Consider the following 26166-nt stretch of genomic DNA (forward strand, 5'->3'; position numbering starts at 1 on the left):
TTGACAAGGGGTACAGGCAATATAATGGAACAAAACTGTCTTTTCAACAAATGGAAAACAACTGGACATGTGCATGCAATGAAAAATAAAACAAAGAACTCATACCCTTAACAAAAGTTAACTCAAAATGGATCAAGACTTAAATGAAAAATGCAAAACTATTAATATATAATCTCATAGAAGACAACTAACATAGGAGAAATGCAGAAGACTCTGGGTATGCTGATGACTTCTTAGGTAAAACATCAAAGGCACAATCCATGAAAAATAGTTGATAGTTGTTGCTCTTTAGTCACTAAGTCGTATCTGATTCTTTGGCAACCCCTTGGACTGTAGTCCACCAGGCTCCTCTATCCATTGGATTTCCGAGGCAAGAATACTGGAGTGGGTTGCCTTTTCCTTCTCCAGGAGACCTTCCTGACCCAGGGATCAAACCTTCGTCTCGTGCACTGGCAGGCAGATTCTTTACCACTGAGCCACCTGGGAAGCCATGATTGATAGCTGAACTTCATTAAAATTTTAAATATCTCTGCTCTGTGAAAGACAATGTTAAAAGAACAAGACAAGCTAGCCTGGAAGAAAATATTTACAAAAGGATATATCTGATAAAGAACTATTATCCAAAATATACAGATAATTCTACAATTTAACAATAACAAACCACCAGACTGAAAAATGAGCCAAAGAACTTAATAGACACCTCATAAGAAAATAAGATATACAGATGGTGAAATAGCATATAGGAAGATTTTCCATATCATCTGTAATCAGGGAAATGCAAATTAAAATCAGATACTGCTACACACACATTAAAATGGCTAAAATCAGGATCAACACTGGTGAGGATATAGAGCAACATTAACTCTTATTCACTGCTGGTTGGAATGTAAACTGGTACAGCTGCTTCTGAGACACTTTGGTGGTTTTCCTATAAAACTAAACATACTCTTACCATGGATCATGCTCCTTGGTATTAATCTAAAGGAGCTGAAAACATATGTCTACACACAAACCTATGCATGGATGTTTACAGAAGCTTTATTTATAACTGCCAAAACTTGAGAGCAATCACACTGCCCTTTAATAAGTAAGTGGATAAATAAACTGTGGTATATCCAGAAAATGGAATATTATTCAGCACATAAAAAGAAATGGGCTATTAAACCATGAAACAATATGGAGGAAATTTAAATTGTATATTACTAAGTGAAAGAAGCCAAGCTGAGAAGGCTATATACTGTTTGGTTTCAATTATATGACTCTGTGGCAAAGGCACATGGAGCATAAAAAGATCAGAAACTAAAATGATACCGCAGTATCATACCATAGTATCATTTTACATAGCGATGGAGACATGGCATTACACATTAGCGCGGCCGAGAGGAGCCACCCCACGTCTGAGGTCAGGGGCAGCAGCCGAGAGTACCACCAGACTGCGATGGCGCAGGAATGGCCAAGAGGAGCTACCCTGCGTCCGAGGTCAGGCAGGCGGCCGAGAGGAGATACCCAGCGTCTGAGGTCAGGGGTGGTGACAAGAGGAGTTACCCCACGTCCGAGGTCAGGGCCGGCGGCCAGGAGGAGCTACCCCATGCCCCTAAGCCCGAGGCCAGGAGCGATGGGCGGAAAGAGCTACCCCACGCCCCTAAGCCCGAGGCCAGGGGTGGTGGCCAGGAAGACCAATCCCACATCCAAGGAGCCGTGGCTGCATGGGCGCAGGAGGGCCTAGAGGAGCTATCCCACATTGAAGGTCAAGAAGGGCAGGGGTGAGGAGATACCCCTCGTCCAAGGTAAGGAGCAATGGCTGTGCTTTGCTGGAGCAGCCGTGAAGAGATACCCCACGCCCAAGGTAAGAGAAACCCAAGTAAGACGGTAGGTGTTGCAAGAGGGCATCAGAGGGCAAACACACTGAAACCATACTCACAGAAAACAGTCAATCTAATCACACTAGGACCACAGCCTTGTCTAACTCAATGAACTAAGCCATGCCCGTGGGGCAACCCAAGACGGGCAGGTCATGGTGAAGAGATTTGACAGAATGTGGTCTACTGGAGAAGGGAATGGCAAACCACTTTAGTATTCTTGCCTTGAGAACCCCATGAACAGTATGAAAAGGCAAAATGATAGGATACTAAAAGAGGAACTCCCCAGGTCAGGAGGTGCCCAATATGCTACTGGAGATCAGTGGAGAAATAACTCCAGAAAGAATGAAGGGATGGAGCTGAAGCAAAAACAATACCTAGCTGTGGATGTAACTAGTGATAGAAGCAAGGTCTGATGCTGTAAAGAGCAATATTCCATAGGAACCTGGAATGTCAGGTCCATGAATCAAGGTAAATTGGAAGTGGTCAAACAAGAGATGGCAAGAGTGAATGTCGACATTCTAGGAATCAGCTAACTGAAATGGACTGGAATGGGTGAATTTAACTCAGATGACCATTATATCTACTACTGCAGGCAGGAATCCCTCAGAAGAAATGGAGTGGCCATCATGGTCAACAAAAGAGTTCGAAATGCAGTACTTGGATGCAATCTCAAAAACGACAGAATGATCTCTGTTCATTTACAAGGCAAACCATTCAGTATCACAGTAATCCAAGTCTATGCCCCAACCAGTAACGCTGAAGAAGCTGAAGTCGAACGGTTCTATGAAGACCTACAAGACCTTTTAAAACTAACACCCAAAAAACATGTCCTTTTCATTATACGGGACTGGAATGCAAAAGTAGGAAGAAACACCTGGAGTAACAGGCAAATTTGGCCTTGGAATACGGAATGAAGCAGGGCAAAGACTAATAGAGTTTTGCCAAGAAAATGCACTGGTCATAGCAAACACCCTCTTCCAACAACACAAAAGCAGACTCTATACATGGACATCACCAGATGGTCAACACTGAAATCAGTGATTATATTCTTTGCAGCCAAAGATGGAGAAGCTCTATACAGTCAGCAAAAACAAGACCAGGAGCTGACTGTGGCTCAGACCATGAACTCCTTATTGCCAAATTCAGACTTAAATTGAACAAAGTAGGGAAAACCACTAGACCATTCAGGTATGACCTAAATCAAATCCCTTATGATTATACAGTGGAAGTGAGACATAGATTTAAGGGCCTAGATCTGATAGATAGAGTACCTGATGAACTATGGAATGAGGTTCGTGACACTGTACAGGAGACAGGGATCAAGACTATTCCCATAGAAAAGAAATGCAAAAAAGCAAAATGGCTGTCTGGGGAGGCCTTACAAATAGCTGTGAAAAGAAGAGAAGTGAAAAGCAAAGGAGAAAAGGAAAGATATAAACATCTGAATGCAGAGTTCCAAAGAATAGTAAGAAGAGATAAGAAAGGCTTCTTCAGCGATCAATGCAAAGAAATAGAGGAAAACAACAGAATAGGAAAGACTAGGGATCTCTTCAAGAAAATCAGAGATACCAAAGGAACATTTCATGCAAAGATGGGCTCGATAAAGGACAGAAATGGTATGGACCTAACAGAAGCAGAAGATACTAAGAAGAGGTGGGAAGAATACACAGAAGAACTGTACAACAAAGATCTTCACCACCCAGATAATCACGATGGTGTGATCACTCACCTAGAGCCAGACATCCTAGAATGTGAAGTCAAGTGGGCTTTAGAAAGCATCACTACGAACAAAGCTAGTGGAGGTGATGGAATTCCAGTTGAACTATTCCAAATCCTGAAAGATGATGCTGTGAAAGTGCTGCACTCAATATGCCAGAAAATTTGGAAAACTCAGCAGTGGCCACAGGACTGGAAAAGGTCAGTTTTCATTCCAATCCCAAAGAAAGGCAATGCCAAAGAATGCTCAAACTACTGCACAATTGCACTCATCTCACACACTAGTAAAGTAATGCTCAAAATTCTCCAAGCCAGGCTTCAGCAATATGTGAACCGTGAACTTCCTGATGTTCAAGCTGGTTTTAGAAAAGGCAGAGGAACCAGAGATCAAATTGCCAACATCCGCTGAATCATCGAAAAAGCAAGAGAGTTCCAGAAAAACATCTATTTCTGCTTTCTTGACTATGCCAAAGCCTTTGACTGTGTGCATCACAATAAACTGTGGAAAATTCTGAAAGAGATGGGAATATCAGACCACCTGACCTGCCTCTTGAGAAACCTGTATACAAGTCAGGAAGCAACAGTTAGAACTGGACAGGGAACAACAGACTGGTTCCAAATAGGAAGAGCAGTCCGTCAAGGCTGTATACTGTCACCCTGCTTATTTAACTTCTATGCAGAGTACATCATGAGAAACGCTGGACTCGAAGAAACACAAACTGGAATCAAGATTGCTGGAGAAATATCAATCACCTCAGATATGCAGATGACACCACCCTTATGGCAGAAAGTGAAGAGGAACTCAAAAGCCTCTTGATGAAAGTGAAAGTGGAGAGTGAAAAAGTTGGCTTAAAGCTCAACATTCAGAAAACGAAGATCATGGCATCTGGTCCCACGACTTCTGGAAACAGTGTCAGACTTTATTTTTTGGGGCTCCAAAATCACTACAGATGGTGACTGCAGCCATGAAATTAAAAGACGCTTACTCCTTGGAAGGAAAGTTATGACCAACCTAGATAGAATATTCAAAAGCAGAGACATTACTTTGCCAACAAAGGTTCGTCTAGTCAAGGCTATGGTTTTTCCTGTGGTCATGTATGGATGTGAGAGTTGGACTGTGAAGAAGGCTGAGCGCTGAAGAATTGATGCTATTGAACTGTAGTGTTGGAGAAGACTCTTGAGGGTCCCTTGGACTGCAAGGAGATCCAATCAGTCCATTCTGAAGGAGATCAGCCCTGGGATTTCTTTGGAAGGAATGATGCTAAAGCTGAAACTCCAGTACTTTGGCCACCTCATGCGAAGAGTTGACTCATTGGAAAAGACTCTGATGCTGGGAGGGATTGGGGGCAGGAGGAGAAGGGGACGACAGAGGATGAGATGGCCGGATGGCCTCACTGACTTGATGGACGTGAGTCTGAGTGAACTCCGGGAGTTGGTGATGGACAGGGAGGCCTGGCGTGATGCAATTCATGGGGTTGCAAAGAGTCGGACACGACTGAGCGACTGATCTGATCTGATCTGATCTGACAGAAGGTACACCACCAAGAGAGAACCACATAAACTAGGGACTTTGGTTACGATGTGTCAGTGTAAGTTCATCAACTGTAACAAATACGCCTGCCTATAGGAAGGAAGCTATCCATGTGTGAGGACAGGTTTAGATGGGAAACCTGTGTACCTTTTCCTCAATTTTGCTCTAAAAAGTTAGAGCAAAAGTTTAAAAAAAAAAACAACAAACACATATGTACCATGGTACTTGAATTAGTCAATATCCTGTTCATAAAGGAGTCCACTTATCATGAACCTGGGTGTGATGATAACAATGTCAAAATGAAATTCAGGCTTCTAAATATTTACTTTTATGTTTTATTCTTACTTTGTCATGGGTTAGAAACAAACAGTTCAAGGACCACACTTTGAACAGCATTAAAAGAATGTTTAAACTCAAGACTTAAAAGAGGAATAAGAATGTGCAAATATGAAAGAGTATGTGGTCTATTGAGAAACAGAAAAATCCAATATGGCTACAGCATGAAATGTAAACATAGGAGTGATAAGATATGACACTGGAAAAGCAAGCAGGAGACTGAAAACTATTTTGAGAAGAATTTCAATGAATGGTTTCTAAATTTATTCACTATATACACATTGGTATGTATATTTATCTATTTTATATTATGATTTATACTATTATATGTGATTATATATAATATACTCATATAATTTATCATACAAATATATATGTAAATTAAATACTATGATTTAGAACATGGTATTATTAAAATATTATTACTGTATCACAAAAAGTAGAACATAAAGGGATGAAAAGAATTTTAAGTGTACATTTTAACTATGGTGTAAGTTTTCTTTGTTTTCACAAAAATTGACTATAATGTTCTTAATGAAAGTATAATTTGAAGATGCTTCTTTACTTCTGAGGAACTTATTTTAACTTATGAAATATAAAGATTCGAAGGTACAGTTCTAAGATGAGCATGCATTTTTTATTTTTATTTATTTATTTTTCTTTCCCGCAGGGGTCAGCTTGATGGCCCGCGGGCCAGGGGTCCCATACAGTGCAGGCCCTGCGAGATAGCAACTAGGCCTGAGCTTACTAAACATATGTCCCATCTGGGCAGGGCCTGCCTCTGCTCCCACCCCAGCGAGTCCCCAGACCAGGCATACTGTGTCCATAGCCAAACTTATCCCCAGGTCCCAGGGCAGGGGACCCAGGGCCCATGAGCTGCAGAGTTTGCTGTGGCAGTCATCCGGGCCAGCCCCTGCTACCACGGGAACAGGGCTGAATTTGACTTGACTGTGGGCATTTTTTATTTTTAATGGCTATAACAGAAAGAGATGCCTCACAGAGTTTTTAAAATTTTCACTTGAAAATCCAAAGCATCAAAATAATTTTTTCTAATTTGTAAAAACACATCTGATTTTATGATTGCTGGGAGAAATATCAATAACCTCAGATGTGTAGATGACACCACCCTTATGGCAGAAAGTAAAGTAAAAAGCCTCTTGATGAAGGTGAAAGAGGAGAGTGAAAAAGTTGGCTTAAAGCTCAACATTCAGAAAATGAAGATCATGGCATCTGGTCCCATCACTTCATGGCAAATAGATGGGGAAACAGTGGAAACAGTGTCAGACTTTATTTTTTTGGGCTCCAAAATCACTGCAGATGGTGACTGCAGTCATGAAATTAAAAGACGCTTACTCCTTGGAAGGAAAGTTATGACCAACCTAGATAGCATATTCAAAAGCAGAGACATTACTTTGCCAACAAAGGTCTGTCTAGTCAAGGCTATGGTTTTTCCAGTGGTCATGTATAGATGTGAGAGTTGGACTGTGAAGAAAGCTGAGCACTGAAGAAGTGATGCTTTTGAACTGTGGTGTTGGAGAAGACTCTTGAGAGTCCCTTAGACTGCAAGGAGATCCAATTGGTCCATTCTAAAGGAGATCAGCCCTGGGATTTCTTTGGAAGGACTGATGCTAAAGCTGAAACTCCAGTACTTTGGCCGCCTCACGCAAAGAGCTGACTCAGTGGAAAACACCCTGATGCTGGGAGGGATTGGGGCCAGGAGGAAAAGGGAACGACAGAGGATGAGAGGCATGCATCACCAACTCGATGGACCTGAGTATGAGTGAACTCCGGGAGTTGGGGATAGACAGGGAGGCCTGGCGTGCTGCAATTCATGGGGTCGCAAAGAGTCGGACACGACTGAGCGACTGAACTGAACTGAACTGAACTGAACTGAAATCTAGGGCTTCCCTGATGGTTCAGATGGTGAAGCGTCTGCCTGCAACACAGGAGACCTGGGCTCGATCCCTGGGTCAGGAAAATCCCCTGGAGAAGGAAATGGCAGCCCACTCCAGTACTCTTGCCTGGAAAATCCCATGGACAGAGGAGCCTAGTAGGCTACAGTCCATAGGGTCACAAAGAGTCGGACACAACTGAGCAACATCACATTCACTTTCACTGAAATCTAAGCTTCACAAGTTTGCTTTTGAACATGCTGAGTTTAAGATGCTTCTATGATATCTAAAAACAGGTATTTTAAAGTTGTCGGTTATATAGGAATGGAGCTAATGATTTGGAATCATCAGCATAGGTAAATATAATAACTGAAGTCATCAGTGTGAAAATAAATTCTAGTACAAATAAACAGAACAAAAATAATAAGACAAAGTGCTGAGTAACACCAACACATAAAGAATAAGTACAGGAAAGGAAGAAATACAAATAAAACTGGGAAATACCAGCAGAGCGGTAGAAAGAAAATCAAGAGAGTAAGGTTATCACCTAAGTTGCAGCATATATAAAAGAGAACTAGAATCCTTTTAAAGGCCTCTTTTCACTTAAAAAAAGTCCACACACCTGCATCAACCACATGATTATTCAAATACAAACTACAATGCTGACAACTACAAATAAAAACCTAAACATGTGGATATACCCTAATATGTTTGTATTTGCTTGATGTACATACAAGCTTAAAATAAGATTTCAAGAAGTTTAACCTATTAATTAAAAATCCTTATTACTGCTTTATACAAATGATAATATACAAATTCAAAATAATATTACTGAAAAAAAAAATCAGTCATTTATCCCTACTATGTATTATGTTTGTAAAGAATACTGTCATAATTGTGAATAATTGTGTTACTAGCTCTTATTGCCAAATTTAGCTCTGTTTATTTTAAAAACAGAAATGTTTTAACCGATTTTCAGGGCTAGATATGTACAGTGCACAATACCCAGAATAAAAGATTGTTTTATTAACTCCAAAAAGATTGCAACGTTCTACTCAGGAATGTTAACACAAATCTCTAACTAATACACCTCCAAAAAGAATCCTCTTCTGCCCTTAGTTACAAAGTTATTAACTGAAATGTTCAGAAAAGGAAAAAGAATAAACAGTATTATCAAGGATAAACACCACTGTTTACTGAAAATTTTCTCCCTCTGGGAATTTTTATATCTTCTGTGGGAAGAATAGAAGGTGTTGTGTTGGGGGATAAACACTGTTATTCTACAACTACCATGAGGACAAGACTGGCAGCACCATGAGATTACAACTAGAGGAATTTTACACTAAAATACAATATTTTAATCTCTCCTTCATATTTGAATGAGATTCTTGCTGGGTACAGTAATCTGGGCTGTAGGTTATTTTCTTTCATCACTTTAAGTGTGTCTTGCCATTCCCTCCTGGCCTGAAGAGTTTCTATTGAAAGATCAGCTGTTATCCTTATGGGAATCCCTTTGTGTGATATTTGTTGTTTTCCCCTGCTGCTTTTAATATTTGTTCTTTGTGTTTGATCTTTGTTAATTTGATTAATATGTGTCTTGGGGTGTTTCGCCTTGGGTTTATCCTGTTTGGGACTCTCTGGGTTTCTTGGACTTGGGTGATTATTTCCTTCCCCATTTTAGGGAAGTTTTCAACTATTATTTCCTCAAGTATTTTCTCATGGTCTTTCTTTTTGTCTTCTTCTTCTGGGACTCCTATGATTCGAATGTTGGAGCGTTTAATATTGTCCTGGAGGTCTCTGAGATTGTCCTCATTTCTTTTAATTCGTTTTTCTTTTTTCCTCTCTGATTCATTTATTTCTACCATTCTATCTTCTAATTCACTAATCCTATCTTCTGCCTCTGTTATTCTACTATTTGTTGCCTCCAGAGTGATTTTGATCTCATTTATTGCATTATTCATTATATATTGACTCTTTTTTATTTCTTCTAGGTCCTTATTAAACCTTTCCTGCATCTTCTCAATCTTTGTCTCCAGGCTATTTATCTGTGATTCCATTTTGATTTCAAGATTTTAGATCATTTTCACTATCATTATTTGGAATTCTTTATCAGGTAGATTCCCTATCTCTTCCTCTTTTGTTTGGTTTGGTGGGCATTTATCCTGTTCCTTTACCTGCTGAATATTCCTCTGTCTCTTCATCTTGTTTATATTGCTGAGTTTGGGGTGTCCTTTCTGTATTCTGGCAGTTTGTGGAGTTCTCTTTATTGTGGAGTTTCCTCACTGTGGGTGGGTTTGTACAGGTGGCTTGTCAAGGTTTCTTGGTTAGGGAAGCTTGTGTCGGTGTTCTGGTGGGTGGAGCTGGATTTCTTCTCTCTGGAGTGCAATGAAGTGTCCAGTAATGAGTTATGCGATGTCTATGGTTTTGTAGTAACTTTGGACAGCCTGTATATTGGAGCTCAGGGCTGTGTTCCTATGTTGCTAGAGAATTGCATGGTATATCTTGCTTTGGAACTTGTTGGCCCTTGTGTGGGCCAACAATAAAATAAGATACTTTAAAGTTTCACAATTAGAAGTAACACAAGACTCCTGAGTAAAATCCTCCTTTTAGAAAGGATATCAAATATTCAGGAGTACTGGATAAACTGTAAGATCCTTAATTAAATAACCAACAAGCACCAGCCTGACCTCTGCATTCTCAATATGCTCTCTGCCTGACTGTACTCCACCACTGCAGTCCCTGTCCCAAATAGCCCCACCCGATGGGTAGGCTTTCTCTCTCCCTTTAAACACACACACATAAACAGAGCAACAATTGAATACAAAAGTCATTTCTCAGACTCTATTAGAGTTATGGTACACATTCACTGTGGGAAACAGATAACATGATCAATCTCTCCAGTAACCCCAATAACCCAGAGACAACAGATGTTATGAAAGTGAAAGTCGCTCAGTTGTGTCCAACTCTTTGCAACCCCATGAACTATACAGTCCATGGAATTCTCCAGGTCAGACTACCGGAGTGGGTAGCCTTTCCCTTCTCCAGGGGATCTTCCCAACCAAGGGATCGAACCCAGGTCTCCTGTATTGCAGGTGGATTCTTTACCAGCTGAGCCACAATTCCATAATGTATCAATTATTAGTAGTTCATAACCTTTTTGGATTGCAGATCCCTTTGAAAATCTGGTGAAAAATATAGCTCTTCTCCGAAATAAGCATGATATTCTTTTACATAGAAATTTAGCAGCTTGTCAATAGAGTTCAAGTTTAGAACACTTTATATGAGACACTGTTTTATTATCATACCCTTTGTTATATGCTCTCCCTCCACTTGTTTAATATAAATAGGTAATAATTTTCCAATAATTATTAATTCTTATAGGTAATGTTTTCTACAACATCAGTTTAATGTCCATATTGTAACTTTACATTAATATATTACAGCATATATGCTATTTCATTGTTACAAATTTCAGTTTTTCTGTTAGGGGCTATCATACATGTTCTTTTCTTATATGTTAAATACAGTAAATTACCTTAAAGAGATAACTATAAACTTAACTAAGGAAACATTCTATTATGAAAATTACACATTGGGGAGAAAAAACCCCCACAAATACATGACCACTGGTCCACCCTTCCTAAACCTTAAGTTTCAGAAACTTTATGACCCCCACCCCCAAATAATTTTCCAAAGTTATTGAAACATAGTTGTTTTTTTTAAAACAATATTTATGTCCTTGGCTGTGTCGGGTTTTACTTGCAGCACACAGGGATCTGCACCCTCTGCTGTGGCATGCGGAGCCTTTAGCTGCAGCATACAAACTCTTAGTTGTGGCACGTGGGATCTAGTTCCCTGATCAGGGATCGGACCTGCACTGGGAGCGCAAAGCCTCAACCACTAGATCACCAGGGAAGCCCCATTTAAACATGCTTTATAAAAAGGAGTTCAGTGAATATTTAAGAAATGTTCTACATAAATGAGAAGAGTCATTTACTCTTCTCATTTACATAGAGTCACTGCTTAACAAATTCAATGCATCCTTGATAACTGTAATAAAAAATTAATATTTAATTCATAATTTATAAGAACACACAAACTGATCTTGTGGATGGCTATATCCTCTGATGACTTTTTAAGTTTGTGTAGCCATATGTGTAAGTTATTTGGTTTACTGAAAATATTTTCTAACATATAATGCCAAATATCCATCCTTTAGCCCATTCCTCCTTTTTTTCATCCCCATTAATCAGCAGACACCCTCTCCAAGAAATATACATTCTCCAATCTTTGTTGCAACTTGTTGACAGGTTAATGAATGTAATTAACTGTTGATATACAATACAACAAATTCCTCTAGATAAGGCATTGATAAGTTCAGATCTAGATTTTGTTTGTTTTTTATCTTGTGTCTGAGTCGCAATGAGTTTGTGAATAATAATTAGTAACTTAAAAAAACTTTTTTACTAGTACTAAACATAGCTAAACCTTTAAGAGTTGAAACGTAACAAACCACATGTTCTAGGCTATGAAAATAAAAGAAGCAACAAGTGTACGAACAGGTCACAAGTAAAATAATGGTCTAAAAAGCTTAAAAATAAAAACATACACCCTGTGAAATCAATTGTCTTCCTGATTTAACACAATGATAAATGGTAAATAAATGATCAATGATAAAGCTTTTGATGAAGATCTGTAAGGAAATTATTCCCCTAATGACCCTAAGTAAAGAATGCAAATCTGAAAAGTGCCAATTATAATTTAAGGTGTATCATGCGAAGAGTTGACTCATTGGAAAAGACTCTGATGCTGGGAAGGACTGAGGGCAGGAGGCGAAGGGGACAACAGAGGATGAGATGGCTGGATGGCATCACTGACTCGATGGACATGAGTCTGAGTGAACTCCGGGAGTTGGTGGATAGGGAGGCCTGGCGTGCTGCGATTCATGGGGTCGCAAAGAGTCGGACATGACTGAGTGACTGAACTGAACTGAACTGACTTAAGAACTAAATGTGTATGAATGATACAACAAATGTGGTAAGTTACTGAAGTTCATTTTTATTTCCCAAAACAAAAACTGATAAAAATACTTTGGTTTGAGAATGTGGCCTGCAAATGGGCCAAATCAAAGCTTTTTGATTGACAATGCTTGCTAGTAAACAAAAAAAGATTCTTTCCAGTTTAAACTAGTCATGCTAAGTAAAAATTACCAAACAATGCTTACATGTTAGAAGTTGAAAGGAATCACAGGTTTCATTATACCTATATCAAAATTACTCAGAAATTAAAATAAAAAGCAGCAGCAGTGGCAAACATGTCAGATTTACTTAGTCCTTGATAACCTTAGCCTTCTTAAACATTGTTTTATTAGTAAACATTTAAATCTTTTCTATTTAATAACAATAATAAAATAACAGCTCTTCTTAATCAATATTTTATTTATATACACTATAACAACCACAACTTTTAACCATATATTTTAAACTTAACATAAAACAGAGGAAAACAGAGGTTTTATACATATAAATCTAAGTAGATGGTCTTGCACAGGCATGTGGGTTCTGGAGTCAGGTTGCCTGAGTTCAAATCTGGACTCATACTGACTAGTTCTGTAACCACAGTGAAATCATTCTACCTCTTTGTCTCATTTCCCTCACCTACAAAGTAAAAGTAAATATTTTACCAACAGTACCTTCTTTATAAGATAACTGTTGCAAGAATTGAATGAGATCTCCATAAAGTACCCTGGACATTATAAGACTTGATAAGATTTACCATTATACTATAATTATTAGCACAAGCATGATGACCACATCTTCTGCAACTTTATGGCTTCAACAGGGAAGGACACCACTACTTCAGCCATCTCTGTTAAACAACTTCTCATACTTAATTCTGATCTTCCTCCTATACATAAGCACACACACTCAAACATTCTTCCTCCTATACATAAGCACATACACTCAAACACATTTTCTGGTAAAAAGCATTATTTAATTGTGAATAGGTGGTACTATGGACTTGCTATGGTTTGAATGCTTGCGTCCCTCCAAATTCTTATTCTGAAACCCTAATGTCCAACGTAAGGGCACTGGGAGGTGAGGCTGCGGGAGGTGCCTAGGTCACAAAGTTGGAGCCCTTCTGCACGTGTATAAGAGCACTGCCACCGCAGAGCTCTCTAGCCCCTTCCACTACGTGAGGACACAGTGGCGAGCTGTTAAGTCTGCAACTGGCAGGCAGGCCTTCACCAACAGAATCGGACCAAATTACCCACTCTCTCCATCACATGAGGTCACAGTGAGCAGGCAGTTCTCTGAGAGTCAGGAAGAGAACCCTCATGAGAACCAGACCATGCTGGCACTCTGACTGATTTTGGACTTCACAGCCTCCAGAACTGTGAGAAAATAAATTTCTATTTTAGCTATCCTGTCTACAGCATTTTGTTATGGCATTCCAAGCTGACTAGTACAGGGTTTATACTTATCTTTTCAGTGTTTAAATACACAAGTGAAAATGACTCTGTTTCTTTTGCTAAGTTCATCAAACCTTTACAAATCCATGCTGTGTGCAGTTTTCAGACTGCAGAGTATGTGAGAATAAGTTGTGGTCTGCCTACAATGCAGTTTCTTTTTAAGAGGACAATTAAAGTTTCTGACATTACACATATGTCTACAATATGTTCTTAGTCTTAACTTAAGGATTCTTACCTTTTGTATCTGCCTGAAACTGTTCTAGATGGCTCCTGTAAAGTAAAAATAACAACATATCAGTTTGGGTATGTGTAAAAGCACACACAATTCCAGGTTATATAAAACAATTGATAGAGAATGTTGGAACAATTACCATTACTTTTAAAAATTCACATTGCCAATCAAACAAAACAATATCCTACATTTGATTTTTCAGACAAAACCAATCACTGTTTAAAGATTATATCTTTAATTTGGAAACATTTTAAAAGCTTAGAAAAATATTTTAAAGGGTTATCATTCATCAACCAATCTAAACCTTTTTGGAAGTCGAGCATTAAAAAACACAACATATCCCCCTTCTAGTGTTTTCTATGCCCTCAGTTTAAAAAAAAAGGAGGGAGGGGTACAATTCACCACAGACGTATAATGATTAATGCTTATTTTTAAAATAGCTAAAAATAAAAGGTGAGAAAATATTTTTTATGCTGATTCTAAGCTAGACCTCCCCCCAAAAAAGATAGCTGTAAGTTAATATTAAGCACTGGGGTGAGAAAACTATTGTTATTGCTATTTAGTTGCTAAGTCATGCCCGACTCTTTCACAACCCCATGGACTCTTTCACAACCCCATGGAAAATCAAATTGATGGAGGAGCCTGGGGGACTACAATCCATGGGGTAGCAAAGAGATGGACACGACTGAGCAACTAACACATAGTCAAAACTAAATGATAAGTCTTAATTAACAGATTACAAATCAACTATACTCCTATAATTTTTTTTTTTTTAATTTTTTAAATAAGTAAGTCTTTGACTCTGCAAGCCCATGGACTGCAGCCAACCAGATTCCTCTGTCCATGGAATTTCCAGGCAAGAATACTGGAGTGGGTAGGCATTCCCTTCTCCAGGACATCTTCCAGACCCAGGGATCAAATCCTGATCTCCTGCATTGCAGGCAGATTCTTTACCATGTGAGCCACTAGGGAAGCCCAGAAGATGATCAGATTCCAGCCTAAAACAGCAAATACTACATGGTAAAGAATGTATCAATGTGGAAAAACAAGATAGAAAAGTCATACAGTTATGACTAAGACTTAGATTCAAGTTCCAACCAGACAGGCTACCCAGTAGCTGTGAGACTGTGGTAAGTTATTTAACTTCCATTAGTCTCAGTTTCTTCATCTCTAAAATAGGAATAAAAACAATGTCTACTTTACCAGGTTGTTGTGAGGATTAAATGATAGAAGTGATAAAAACAATTAGCAAAACTCTTTTACAACAGGTGAATAATTTAAAATTAACAGTGAAGGTTTTTTTTTTTAAAAAAACCTAGGATGTGGAAGAATATTTACTGAATTTTCTGAGCAGAACTTTAATAAATCTGACTTAATTCCTCCAAATCAATAAAGTCCCATTACTGCAGCCTACTAGCAAATGGCATCCCACTCCAGTATTCTTGCCTGGGAAATTCCATGGACAGAGGAGCCTAGTGGGCTCCAGTCCATGGAGTCACAGAGAGTTAGACACGACTGAGCACACACAGCACACACCACAACAGCCTACATCGCTTATTTAAATATGACTTTACGGCATTTTTAAGGAATGCGATAAAGGGGCAGCAGGGGTCTCTCACCTTTCTTTCTCCCCCAAAACCTCAGTATAAACAGTATGCAATAAATATATATTGACAACCTATAGAAATAACTTCCCTGGTAATCTACAGTTATAGAAAAAGCACCACCTTGGAATTAAAAAGTTTTCGAAAGTAACCAGGTGATACGATACAAGAAGTGCCCATGTGTGTGGGCCTGGCCCTTTAATAGGATCACCCCTGGAGGAGCCTTGGTCCGACAGTTGGTTCAAAGACATTTTACCCTCCTCTGGGCACCAACTGATCTCATAGCAGGGACAATAACAAAAGCCTAGCAAGTCAACTTTAAACAGTTTCTTATCTACCTGTCATTAAACTATGAGACCCTAAAGATAAGACAGATGAATCTTTGTACTCTAACACCAAACATGTAAAACAGAGCTCCTATTTACAAAAATATGATAGCTCTAAGTGAATAAGAAAGAATATACTTTATAAAATCTAGTTTTTTAAAACTATTTTTTAAACCACAGTAACTAGATTAAAATGTTTAATCCTAGTATTTAGATAAAGCAGAAAGAAATACTAAAGTTATGTGTATGCACTCAAAGTAATGATTTCAAATGCAACTTTTCCCCTTAAGTTTTATAAGCAGTATTCCAATTGATATTTTATCAAGGTTTTCTTTCATAATATTCCCTAATCTTATTATATATGAACTAAAACTTTAGGCACAGACCTTAAAGGATGTCCATCTAAATTAAATATGCACTAGAAAAGATGCTAATGACACAGTAAGGTCCAAAACATAAACACCTCTCTGATTTGGGTTATAACTGAAATATTTCAAAAAATGACATAGCCTGATTATCCAGACTACTTCTTAGTGCAATGAAATTAGCATAACTGCTAAATGATAAGAGCCTCTGTTACATTTACGGATTTGTATGTAGCTGATATATTGACTGTAATGGTATGGAAACCTGGCAATAAAAAATATTTGAGGCTTCATGTAGGCATTTTCCCCTTACATGGTAGAACTAGAGACTAATACACATTTAGATTAGAATTTTAATCTGTACAGAAATGTGAAATGCAGGATGTTTTTAGCAACACTGCACTACAGTAAGTAGCATGATACTACTGTTACACTGACCTACCTATAAATGACTTAAAAGCACCATTGAAGTGTACTATTAATAAGAAGAAGTTGTATGTTACTAATGTTTTACATTTCTTACAGCTTTTTAAAAAACAACTAGTCACTTAAAAGGCACTTCCCAGGTGGCACAGTGGTAAAGAATCCGCCTGCCAATGCAGGAGATGCAGGTTCAATCCCTGGGTAGGGAAGATCCTCTGGAGTAGGAAATGGCAATCCATTTCATTATTCTTGCCTGGAAAAATTCCATGGGCAGCAGAGCCTGGCGGGCTATAGTCCATGGGATTGCAAAGAGTCAGACATATTTGAGCGACTGAGCACACAGTCACTTAAAACATATCTCAAGTTTTACAGTATTTTCTGTACAACTCGTCTGGTACAACTGATAAAATTATAAACTCAGACATACTTGACCAAACCACTCCATGCTCAAGTCCAAGATATGTTAACCATCAGATTTAAGTCTATTTCTATATAACTTATATTCAAGTTAAGATTCTAAAGCAGACCAACACTCCTCAGCTTATTGCTTACTGGCCAGATTTGAAAACTGTTTTTATTAGATTATACATTTTGTAGCTAAATATTATTTCACAGTGACTCTGGTACCAAATTTCATTGCTTAACAACCAAATGTTCCTCAAATCAGACAGACTACATTAGTGTCAGCAGAGATTGGGAGGGGTGGCAGCCTGCTTCTCAAGTGTATTCAAAACTGATATGTAGGAGATGGGAGTTTAAAGCCATCTTTACACCCTGACAAAAAGACAAAACTGAAATATTAGAAGGGAAAAAAAATTCAACACCTATAGTGCAGTGACATTTACTCCTTAGAAGGAAAGTTATGACCAACCTAGATAGCATATTCAAAAGCAGAGACATTACTTTGCCAACAAAGCTTCGTCTAGTCAAGGCTATGGTTTTTCCTGTGGTCATGTATGGATTTGAGAGTTGGACTGTGAAGAAGGCTGAGCGCTGAAGAATTGATGCTTTTGAACTGTGGTGTTGAAGACTCTCAAGAGTCTCCTTGGACTGCAAGGAGATCCAACCAGTCCATTCTGAAGGAGATCAGCCCTGGGATTTCTTTGGAAGGAATGATGCTAAAGCTGAAACTCCAGTACTTTGGCCACCTCATGAGAAGAGTTGACTCACTGGAAAAGACTCTGATGCTGGGAGGGATTGGGGGCAGGAGGAGAAGGGGATGACAGAGGATGAGATGGCTGCATGGTATCACTGACTCAATGGACGTGAGTCTGGGTGAACTCCGGGAGTTGGTGATGGACAGGGAGGCCTGGTGTGCTGCAATTCATGGGGTCGCAGAGTCGGACACGACTGAGCAACAGAACTGAACAGTCCCTTACAATTTTGAGGAGGAAAATGCTTGACGCTTCTATGTATTAATACACAATTCTATACAAATATAACTATAAGCCTCTGTATTTCAGGGACCACAAAGACTTCTGAGCAAACAGTGATAACAATTACTATAACTGTTAAAAAGTTGACAATTTTAGTCTAAATGTAGGGGCGGGGGAGAAGAAACACTTTCAGTATCACTGAAACTGCTTATAAAAAATACAAATGTTAAGATTATACTGGTCTTTAAAGTTTCAAAGACGATGTAATTAGACCTTCAATAACTCCAAAGTCTATTATACTACTGATTTAAAATATACTTTTCCTAAAATAATCTTCCTTGCAATGGGATGGTTTATATTACAAAAGGAAAGGAGAAAGATCTATGTAGAGCTTAGAAAATGTTGGCAAAGCAAATTGGTTTATGTAAGTTTAAATAAAACATTCTGCTTCATTCAAGCTTACAATGCTCAATAAGGAAATCCCACAAACTTTGTCTTTACAGGTGCAATGGGAGATCACAACTTGTAAAGTATGAACAAATATAAAAGCAAATGTGAAATAAGATTAGACAAATACAGGCCCAGTAGAATATAGTAAAATAATACTCAAGTTATTCAAATTTATTTGAGCCCCCGATAAGACTATGGTATACCACGTTAACTGACTTTCAGGAGTAAATTAAAATACCTATACTGGTATACACAATGTATTGATACTAAAGATACAAAGTTGAAGATGAATGAAGAATGGAACATCTATAAGGTATAACTGATAAAATAACTTAAAAATGAAAATAAGAAAACCGAACATAATGTACATACAGCGGGGGAACTTGGCCTGGTATAAGAAATCAGAGCCTGAGCACAACGACGAGAGGTGGACAATGCAGGAAAGGGAAGTCAGGATATCAGGCCTGAGGAGAGGTCAGAAAGGGAGCCCCATGAAGGGATACTGAGCGCCCCAAACAGAGTGTGAGGGCATGATGGTCATCCACGGAGGAGGGTGGCCCAAAATGGGGGTTTTGCCCATAAGGGTAAAGAAGGTATTCCCCCGAAGAGGCGGCCTGGCATGGAGAATTCACAGCCTGTGCAGGGTGTGGAGAGGATCTCTGTAGGGAATGAGCAGGGGAGATGTGCTAGAGCCACAATAAATAGGATGAAGAGAGCATCCACAGAGTGGTAGCCTGGCCTGAATGGGTGAAAACCCAGTCAGGTTGATAAGGCACCCCAGGGAGGAGTAATCCAGCATGAGGTCTCAGTCTGCGCAGGGCAAAGAAAGACCTGAGGGAAGAGCAGCCCTCATGGGACGGCAGGAGCCAAGCAGGTGGCAGGGGATCCACAGGGGGAGTGACCTGCTATGAGGAGTCAGAACCAAGCAGGGAAAGAGGGTATCTGCAGCCTCACAAGGGAATGGCCAAGCCTGAAGAAAGTGAAGAGTGTTCATGCAGAAGGCAAAGCCAATGTGTGACGTCAGAACCCATTTGCGGTGAGGAAAGCATCAGCGTGAGGAAGGAGTGACAATGGGAGAGAGGTTACATACAGGGGAACTGAATAAATAAGAAAACATATTAAGAATAATGTGAAACAGGTTACCCAATGTCAGAAAAGGGAGTTACAAATACTAGACTAAGCCTTGCGATATCAGATTACAATTGGCCATACTGGTATAAATTAGTTTTAATATCTGCATAAATAGATGTAGCTAGCTAGACAGCTAAGTAAGCAGCAAACAGATATGCATACGTATGTATGCGCATATAGACACACAAAGTAGGTCTGTACATAGAGCGGGACTAGGAACGGTGACACCTCAACAACATGAACACAACTACAGCCCAGACCTTGGCTTCATACTATCATTTTCAATAAAAGGAATCAGGGCTCCTTAGAGACACAGCTGCTTTCAAGGCTGGAGTAAGAAAGCTCCAGATGAGTCTGCAATACCTTATTACACCAGAAAACAAAGAAGTATTCTAAGAAAGACGGAGATGCAGCAAACGATACAAAAGGTTACAGGGGCTCCCACTGGCCAAATCTGGGATACTGTGAATATTAAAATAAACAAACAGTGATGCTGTGGTAGAGCAAACTCAGGGAGATAGTGAAAGACAGGGAAGCCTGGTGTGCTGCAGTTCATGGGGCTGCAAGGAGTCAGATACGACTTAGCAACTGAACAACAAGGTAGACTAATGACCCTCAAAGATGTTCACATCTTAATTTCTAAAACCTTCCAACATATTAGGTTACACAGCAAAGGGAAATTAAGGTAGCTAATCAATGACCTTAAATAGGGAGATTGTACTGCGTTATCTAATGGGCCCATTGTAATCACAATGGTCACTCAAAGTGGAAGAAAGGGGCAGAAAGTCAGAGGGAAATAGAGCAAAGCAGAAAAGTCACAATTTTGACTTTGAAGAAGGAAGAGGGACAAGGAATTCAGGTAGCTGCTAAGAGCTGGAAGAGGCAAGGAAATGGATTCTCTCCTATAGCATCCAAAAAGGAATGCAGTCCTGATTTTACCCTTTGATTTCCATCCACAGTTTTACCAGTCCAATGAGACTGCCAACTAAAAACACTGTAAGTTGATAAACTTGTGTTGTTTTAAGATACCAAATTTGTGGCGTTTTAAGATACCAAATTTGTGGCAATCAAGCTAATACAAATGGGTAAAACCCATCAGATAAAATGGCGAGTAGTGAGTTGATACAGATATACAGACATAAATAGATGACAAATGGGTGCAGAGAATAGAGAGTTTGATGGAGACAAAGTCATCTACATGGCTCAGAGGACTTAGCCACAAAGCACTTATTAAGCAGCAGCAGGGAAGCCTGGCAAACACTACCTTAATCACATGACCAAAGTGATCAGCAGCAGCAACGGAACACATTAAAACAATGTGTCACCTGATGGACTACACACTGAGAAAAACACGGCGTCAGTTCTGTGATATACACAACATGAATCTCATCAGAAGTAAATAGTAGATAACCCAAACTGAAGGTCGTTTGACAAAAATAAATGACCTATAATCTTAAAAAGTGTTAAGATTAAGAAAGCTAAAGAAAGATGGATCAAACTAGAAACTAAGGAGATACAGCAACTAAACAGAATATGTGATTCTGAACTAGACCCTTTGCTATAATTTAGGAAATGATTGGGACAATTGGTGAAACTTGATGGTATCTGAAGGAACTAGATGGTAAAAAAATGTGTCAATGTCAATTTTAATTTTCTATCTTGAAGAGCTATGTTGCAGTTATGCAGGAGATCTTCATTGCAGAAAACACACAGGGAAGTATTGGGGGTAATAAGGCATCAAGTTAGCAACTTAGTCTCAAACATTTTAAGGGGAAAAAAATTCTCTACACAGTACTTGTAACTTTTCAGTTAGCCTGAGAATGTTTTAAAAGGAAAATCAATAAATGAATCAAAGAAAGAAGTAAAATAAAATTCATAAATGCCCTCTCATAAAATGCTATTGATTACATAAACTGATAAACTTTTCTTTATAAGTAATTTAGGCAATATGTTGAGAAATTTTTAGTCTTAAATATGAATTATAGGGAATTCCCTGGGGGTCCCTTGTGATTCAGCTGGTAAAGAATCCACCTGCAATGCGGGAGACCTGGGTTCAATCCCTGGGTTGGGAAGATCCCCTGGAGAAGGGAAGGGCTACCCACTGCAATATTCTGGCCTGGAGAATTCCAGGGACTGTATAGTCCATGGTGTTGCAGAGTTGGACACGACTGAGCAAGTTCCACTTTCACTGGTGGTCCAGTAATTAGGATTTTGTGCTTCCACTGCAAGAAGAACCAGTTCAATCCCTGGTGGGGAACTAAAATCCCGCAAGTCATGAGGGATAGCTAATAAATAATTTTTAAAAATTGTTATGACCTTTGACCCAATAAGTTTATCTCTGGTAATCTGGCCAAAGAAAATAATTCAAAACAAGTTCAATTTACACAGATATTACTTTCAGTAGTACTTATAATAGCAAAAATGTTTAACCACTGAGGCATCCTATTAATGGGAAATTTGTGTCAACTACTATTCACATTAAAAAAAAATTCTATGCCAGTGAAAATAATATATAAAGAGATTTGAATAACATGAAAAAAATGTTCATGCTCTAACACCTACAAAGAGAATTTTGGCAATATCATCAAAATTACAAACATGTATTCCTTTTCACTCAGAGATTCCAGTGCTAGGGTTTTATCCTACTGATTTATACACACATATACAAAAGACTGTAAGTTGCTTACATATTGAAAGGTTTTTACCACTACATTGTTTGTAGCATCAAAAACGTACATGTTTCAACTAAATGATCAAGTCAGAAAAATTATGATACATCTATAAAACAGAATATTCTGTGGTTACAAAAAAAGATAATAAGGAAGCTCTTTATGTACTATCGCAGAAGTCTCTCCACAATATTAAATGAAAAGAACAAGCTGCAAGAGTGCACCTAAAATTAGGAATATGTATATTATACACACACACTGCCTTGAGAAGAATGTACAAGAAAAGAAAGCACTGCTGCTGCTGCTGCTGCTGCTGCTGCTAAGTCACTTCAGTCGTGTCCGACTCTGTGCAACCCCAGAGACAGCAGCCCACCAGGCTCCCCCGTCCCTGGGATTCTCCAGGCAAGAACACTGGAGTGGGTTGCCAGTTCCTTCTCCAAAAGAAAGCACTAGTCGCCTCCAAAGAAGGTAACCAGGTAGGTGAGAGAGACTTTTTACTATTTTTTTCCTTTCTATGCTTTTTGCATTTTTTAGCATGTGACATATGTTTCCTTTTAAATTAATTAAGCCTAATGTTTAAAATTTAATAAACAATTTAAAAAATACAAAAAGAAAGGTACTTTCCTATCTTTCATATTTTCCATTGATCCTGTATTATTTAATCAGAGATTTAATATATTACTTTAAAAACTGACAGGATTAGGCATGACTACCTAGGGAAAAACATGGTTAAAATGTGTAAAATCATAGGTAAAAATGAAAGAAAAAAATTTAAAGGCTCATATTTTATTACTACTATTCCATATTACTTGAAAAAAGCCAAACAGAAACTTAAAATACTCTAACCTTTCATAAAGCATACTATTACCCCAAATCCATGTTCCCATTTCATTCTTCATTTCAAAAAATCTGTTTCACTGAATGGCGAAGATTCACATGTGCCCTGTGTGCTCAGCTGTGCGGGACTCTTGGTGACCCCATGGACTGTAGCCTGCCAGGCTCTTCTGCCCATGGGATTTCCCAGGTAAGAATCCTAGAATGGGTTGCCATTTCCTCCTCCAGGGGATCTTCCTGACCCAGGGATGGAACCTGTGTCTCTTGTGTCTCCTGCACTGTAGGTGGATTCTTGACAACTGTGCTACCACATAGACAATGCTAAGAAACAAAGTCTTTCTCTCTGGTCTGTTTAAAAAAAAAAAGAAAGAAAGCCTTAAAACAACCAATGGAGACTTCCTTGGTGGTCCAGTGGTTAAGAATCTGCCTGCCAATACAGGCAACATGGGTTCAATCCCTGGTCCAGGAAGATTCCACAGGCTGCAGGGCAACCAAGTCCATTCACCACAACTACTGAGCCTGAGCACCCCAGGCCAGTGCTCTACATCAAGAGAAGCCTCCACAATGCGAAGCCCCTGCCCCGCAACTAGAGAGGAGCCTCCACTTGCCACCACTCGAGAAAGCCCTCATGCAGCCATGGAGACCCAGCGCAGCCATAAATACATAATACGTATTTTTAAATGCCAGTGTTTTCTTTCTATTTACTATTTTTGAAGTTGGAATTATAAATAAAATCTATCCTGTCTTAGAGTAACAGAATATGAGTTTAGGTAGGAACTCGGAGAGAGGCCAGCTATGTAGACAGAAGAGTTCTTGTTCCCATTCCCACTTCAGTGTGGCAGTCTGGAATCCACGGGAGACTCTCTGCTTCTCTTTCATCCTAAGCACACAGCCTGAAAAATAGATACTTAAAACCACGATCACCAGTGAGTCACATCCTAATTGCTAATGAAACAAATGAAAATGAGAGAAATGAAGGGTAGATCTAGGAAGAGACTAGTAAAGCTATAGGAAAGAAGTTAAACTGCAAGAGGCCAGATCAGTTGACACTTCTCCGTATCTGGGTTTAAACCTGGGAATAACCTAAACACTAAGCTCCCCAGCTTCGAAAGGGTAAGGACTTCATTCAACAGAAATAAATCAGCTCTCTTTCCAAAAGTTGTTGCCTGATGTTAAGTGACATGATCAAGAACTGAAACCAGGTCTAGATTCTTAATCTAAATGCTATACTGTCTCTATCCTAACAAAGTAAGCCTATTTCTTGACCTGGAATATGTACAGGTTTCATTTCAACTTTGTTGTGATACACAAAGGATACAAAGATAGTTTAATGTAATAGGGTACTACTTCTCCTAGTAGTAGCAACTGCAATACAGGGGAACAGACAAACCCGTGTTACTCTACCATTCACCACCTCAAAATCTGCCTCGAAGAGAAGAGGAAAGAGAAATTTTGCATTCATATCCAAACCACTTCAAAACATTTTGCCTCTCTCAGTTAAATGCCTTCTATTATAACCCTGCAAGTTAACAGACAACCTTATATTTCATCTTTTTTCATCAATAAAACAGGGAGATGCATGTACTGCTTGGAAACCCCCTTTTAAAGTGGTATCATAATAAAATGCATTAAAAAAAAAATAAAACGCTGAAAAGACAACATAGCAGCTTAACATCTCAAAATATCGCCAAATTAATTTAAGATTAAATATATACAGATCATTCCCAAATGACAGTTTGCATGGAATGATTCTGCAGAGCAATCTGCTTTAAACTGAGGTACTCCAATGCCAACATCTTCCAATTCTCTGTGCCACAAGAAGCCAAGATAACAGCTAATTAGAAACTGACCTAAATTTTCTTTTAAAAAGTATTTTATAACTACACAGAAACACTGAAGTATCTGGAAATTCACAATACTACATATTGTGTTTTATTATGTTTAAACATTTCACTTAGTAGAAACTTGTTATTCAACTCTACTTGCTATGTAATTCTAAAGCAAATATCAGCTGAGAACAGAACTGTCTGCTAAACCTTACTTAAGAGCAAAAGAGCTAATTACTTTTCCTGGTTATTTTCACAATGGATACTGTTTAAACCTGCTTGGTTAATCAGTAAATATTCATTGATCAGGATCTAAGGACCAAATACTGCTTACATCAAAAGGTATTTAGACATAAGGAAAATACATAGTTAAATTCATTTAAAGTACTTCAGGGGAGCTGATGCAATTAAAATAAAATTGGAAAAATTATTACCAGTAACTTAAAAAAACTATTGTTAAAATAGCTAGTGACAGTCTAGAATTTCTAAATACTCACTTGTAGCAGGTAAGAACTTCCTGGATCTAACAAGCTTACAGCCTCATTTTGCATTGTGTTCTGTTGTGTAATCGCATCTTCTCGTTTCCGCTCTTTCTGCCCAGCTTCGTCATCTTCATATTCATCTAAGCACTGAAAGAAAGAATAGTTTTCATTTTATCTCTATATAATATTAATAAAATGTTTTTATTAAAAGTACGTAAGATAAATTTGATAGCAAATAGAAATATGGAGCATTCAGAAACTACACAATAAAAGTGTTCCTTTCAACAACAGGTGCATTTAATTCCTATAAACTAAATTATCCACTTAAAACCCAAACCTCCACATTCACACCTCTGTCAACATCTTTTCTTGAGGCTCTAACCACTAGTGACAGGGTTTGCTTAAAGCCAGGGTTCATTTATTCTGTATCACTCTATCTTCAAGTACATAGACTGTGTATCTTAAAGCACTTTTTGGAGGGTAATAACAGACACACAGAAGGCAATGGCACCCCATTCCCGTACTCTTGCCTAGAAAATCCTGTAGACAGAGGAGCCTGGTAGATTGTGGTCCATGGGGTCGCTAAGAGTCAGACATGACTGAGCGACTTCACTTTCCCTTTTCACTTTCATGCATTGG

At 38.7% G+C, this 26166-nt stretch overlaps 1 protein-coding gene and 1 non-coding gene across 2 annotated transcripts in view; both read right to left on the minus strand.

Moving 5' to 3' along the window:
• The window catches only part of PAWR (pro-apoptotic WT1 regulator), a 128091-nt gene that overhangs the window by 21086 nt on the left and 80839 nt on the right, over window positions 1-26166 (minus strand). The window contains exons 3-4 of the mRNA XM_070788848.1: window positions 25543-25674; window positions 14045-14079 (exon numbers count right to left, since the gene is read on the minus strand). Of these exons, the coding sequence (XP_070644949.1) occupies window positions 14045-14079; window positions 25543-25674 (167 nt within the window). The remainder of the gene's footprint in view (window positions 1-14044; window positions 14080-25542; window positions 25675-26166) is intronic.
• LOC139183349 (small nucleolar RNA SNORA5) lies at window positions 6263-6398 on the minus strand. Its single transcript, XR_011566944.1, has one exon. It is a non-coding gene; the product is annotated as a small nucleolar RNA SNORA5 (small nucleolar RNA).

The sequence above is a fragment of the Bos indicus genome, chromosome 5 (genome assembly GCF_029378745.1).
Source record: "Bos indicus isolate NIAB-ARS_2022 breed Sahiwal x Tharparkar chromosome 5, NIAB-ARS_B.indTharparkar_mat_pri_1.0, whole genome shotgun sequence".
Lineage (NCBI taxonomy): Eukaryota > Metazoa > Chordata > Mammalia > Artiodactyla > Bovidae > Bos > Bos indicus.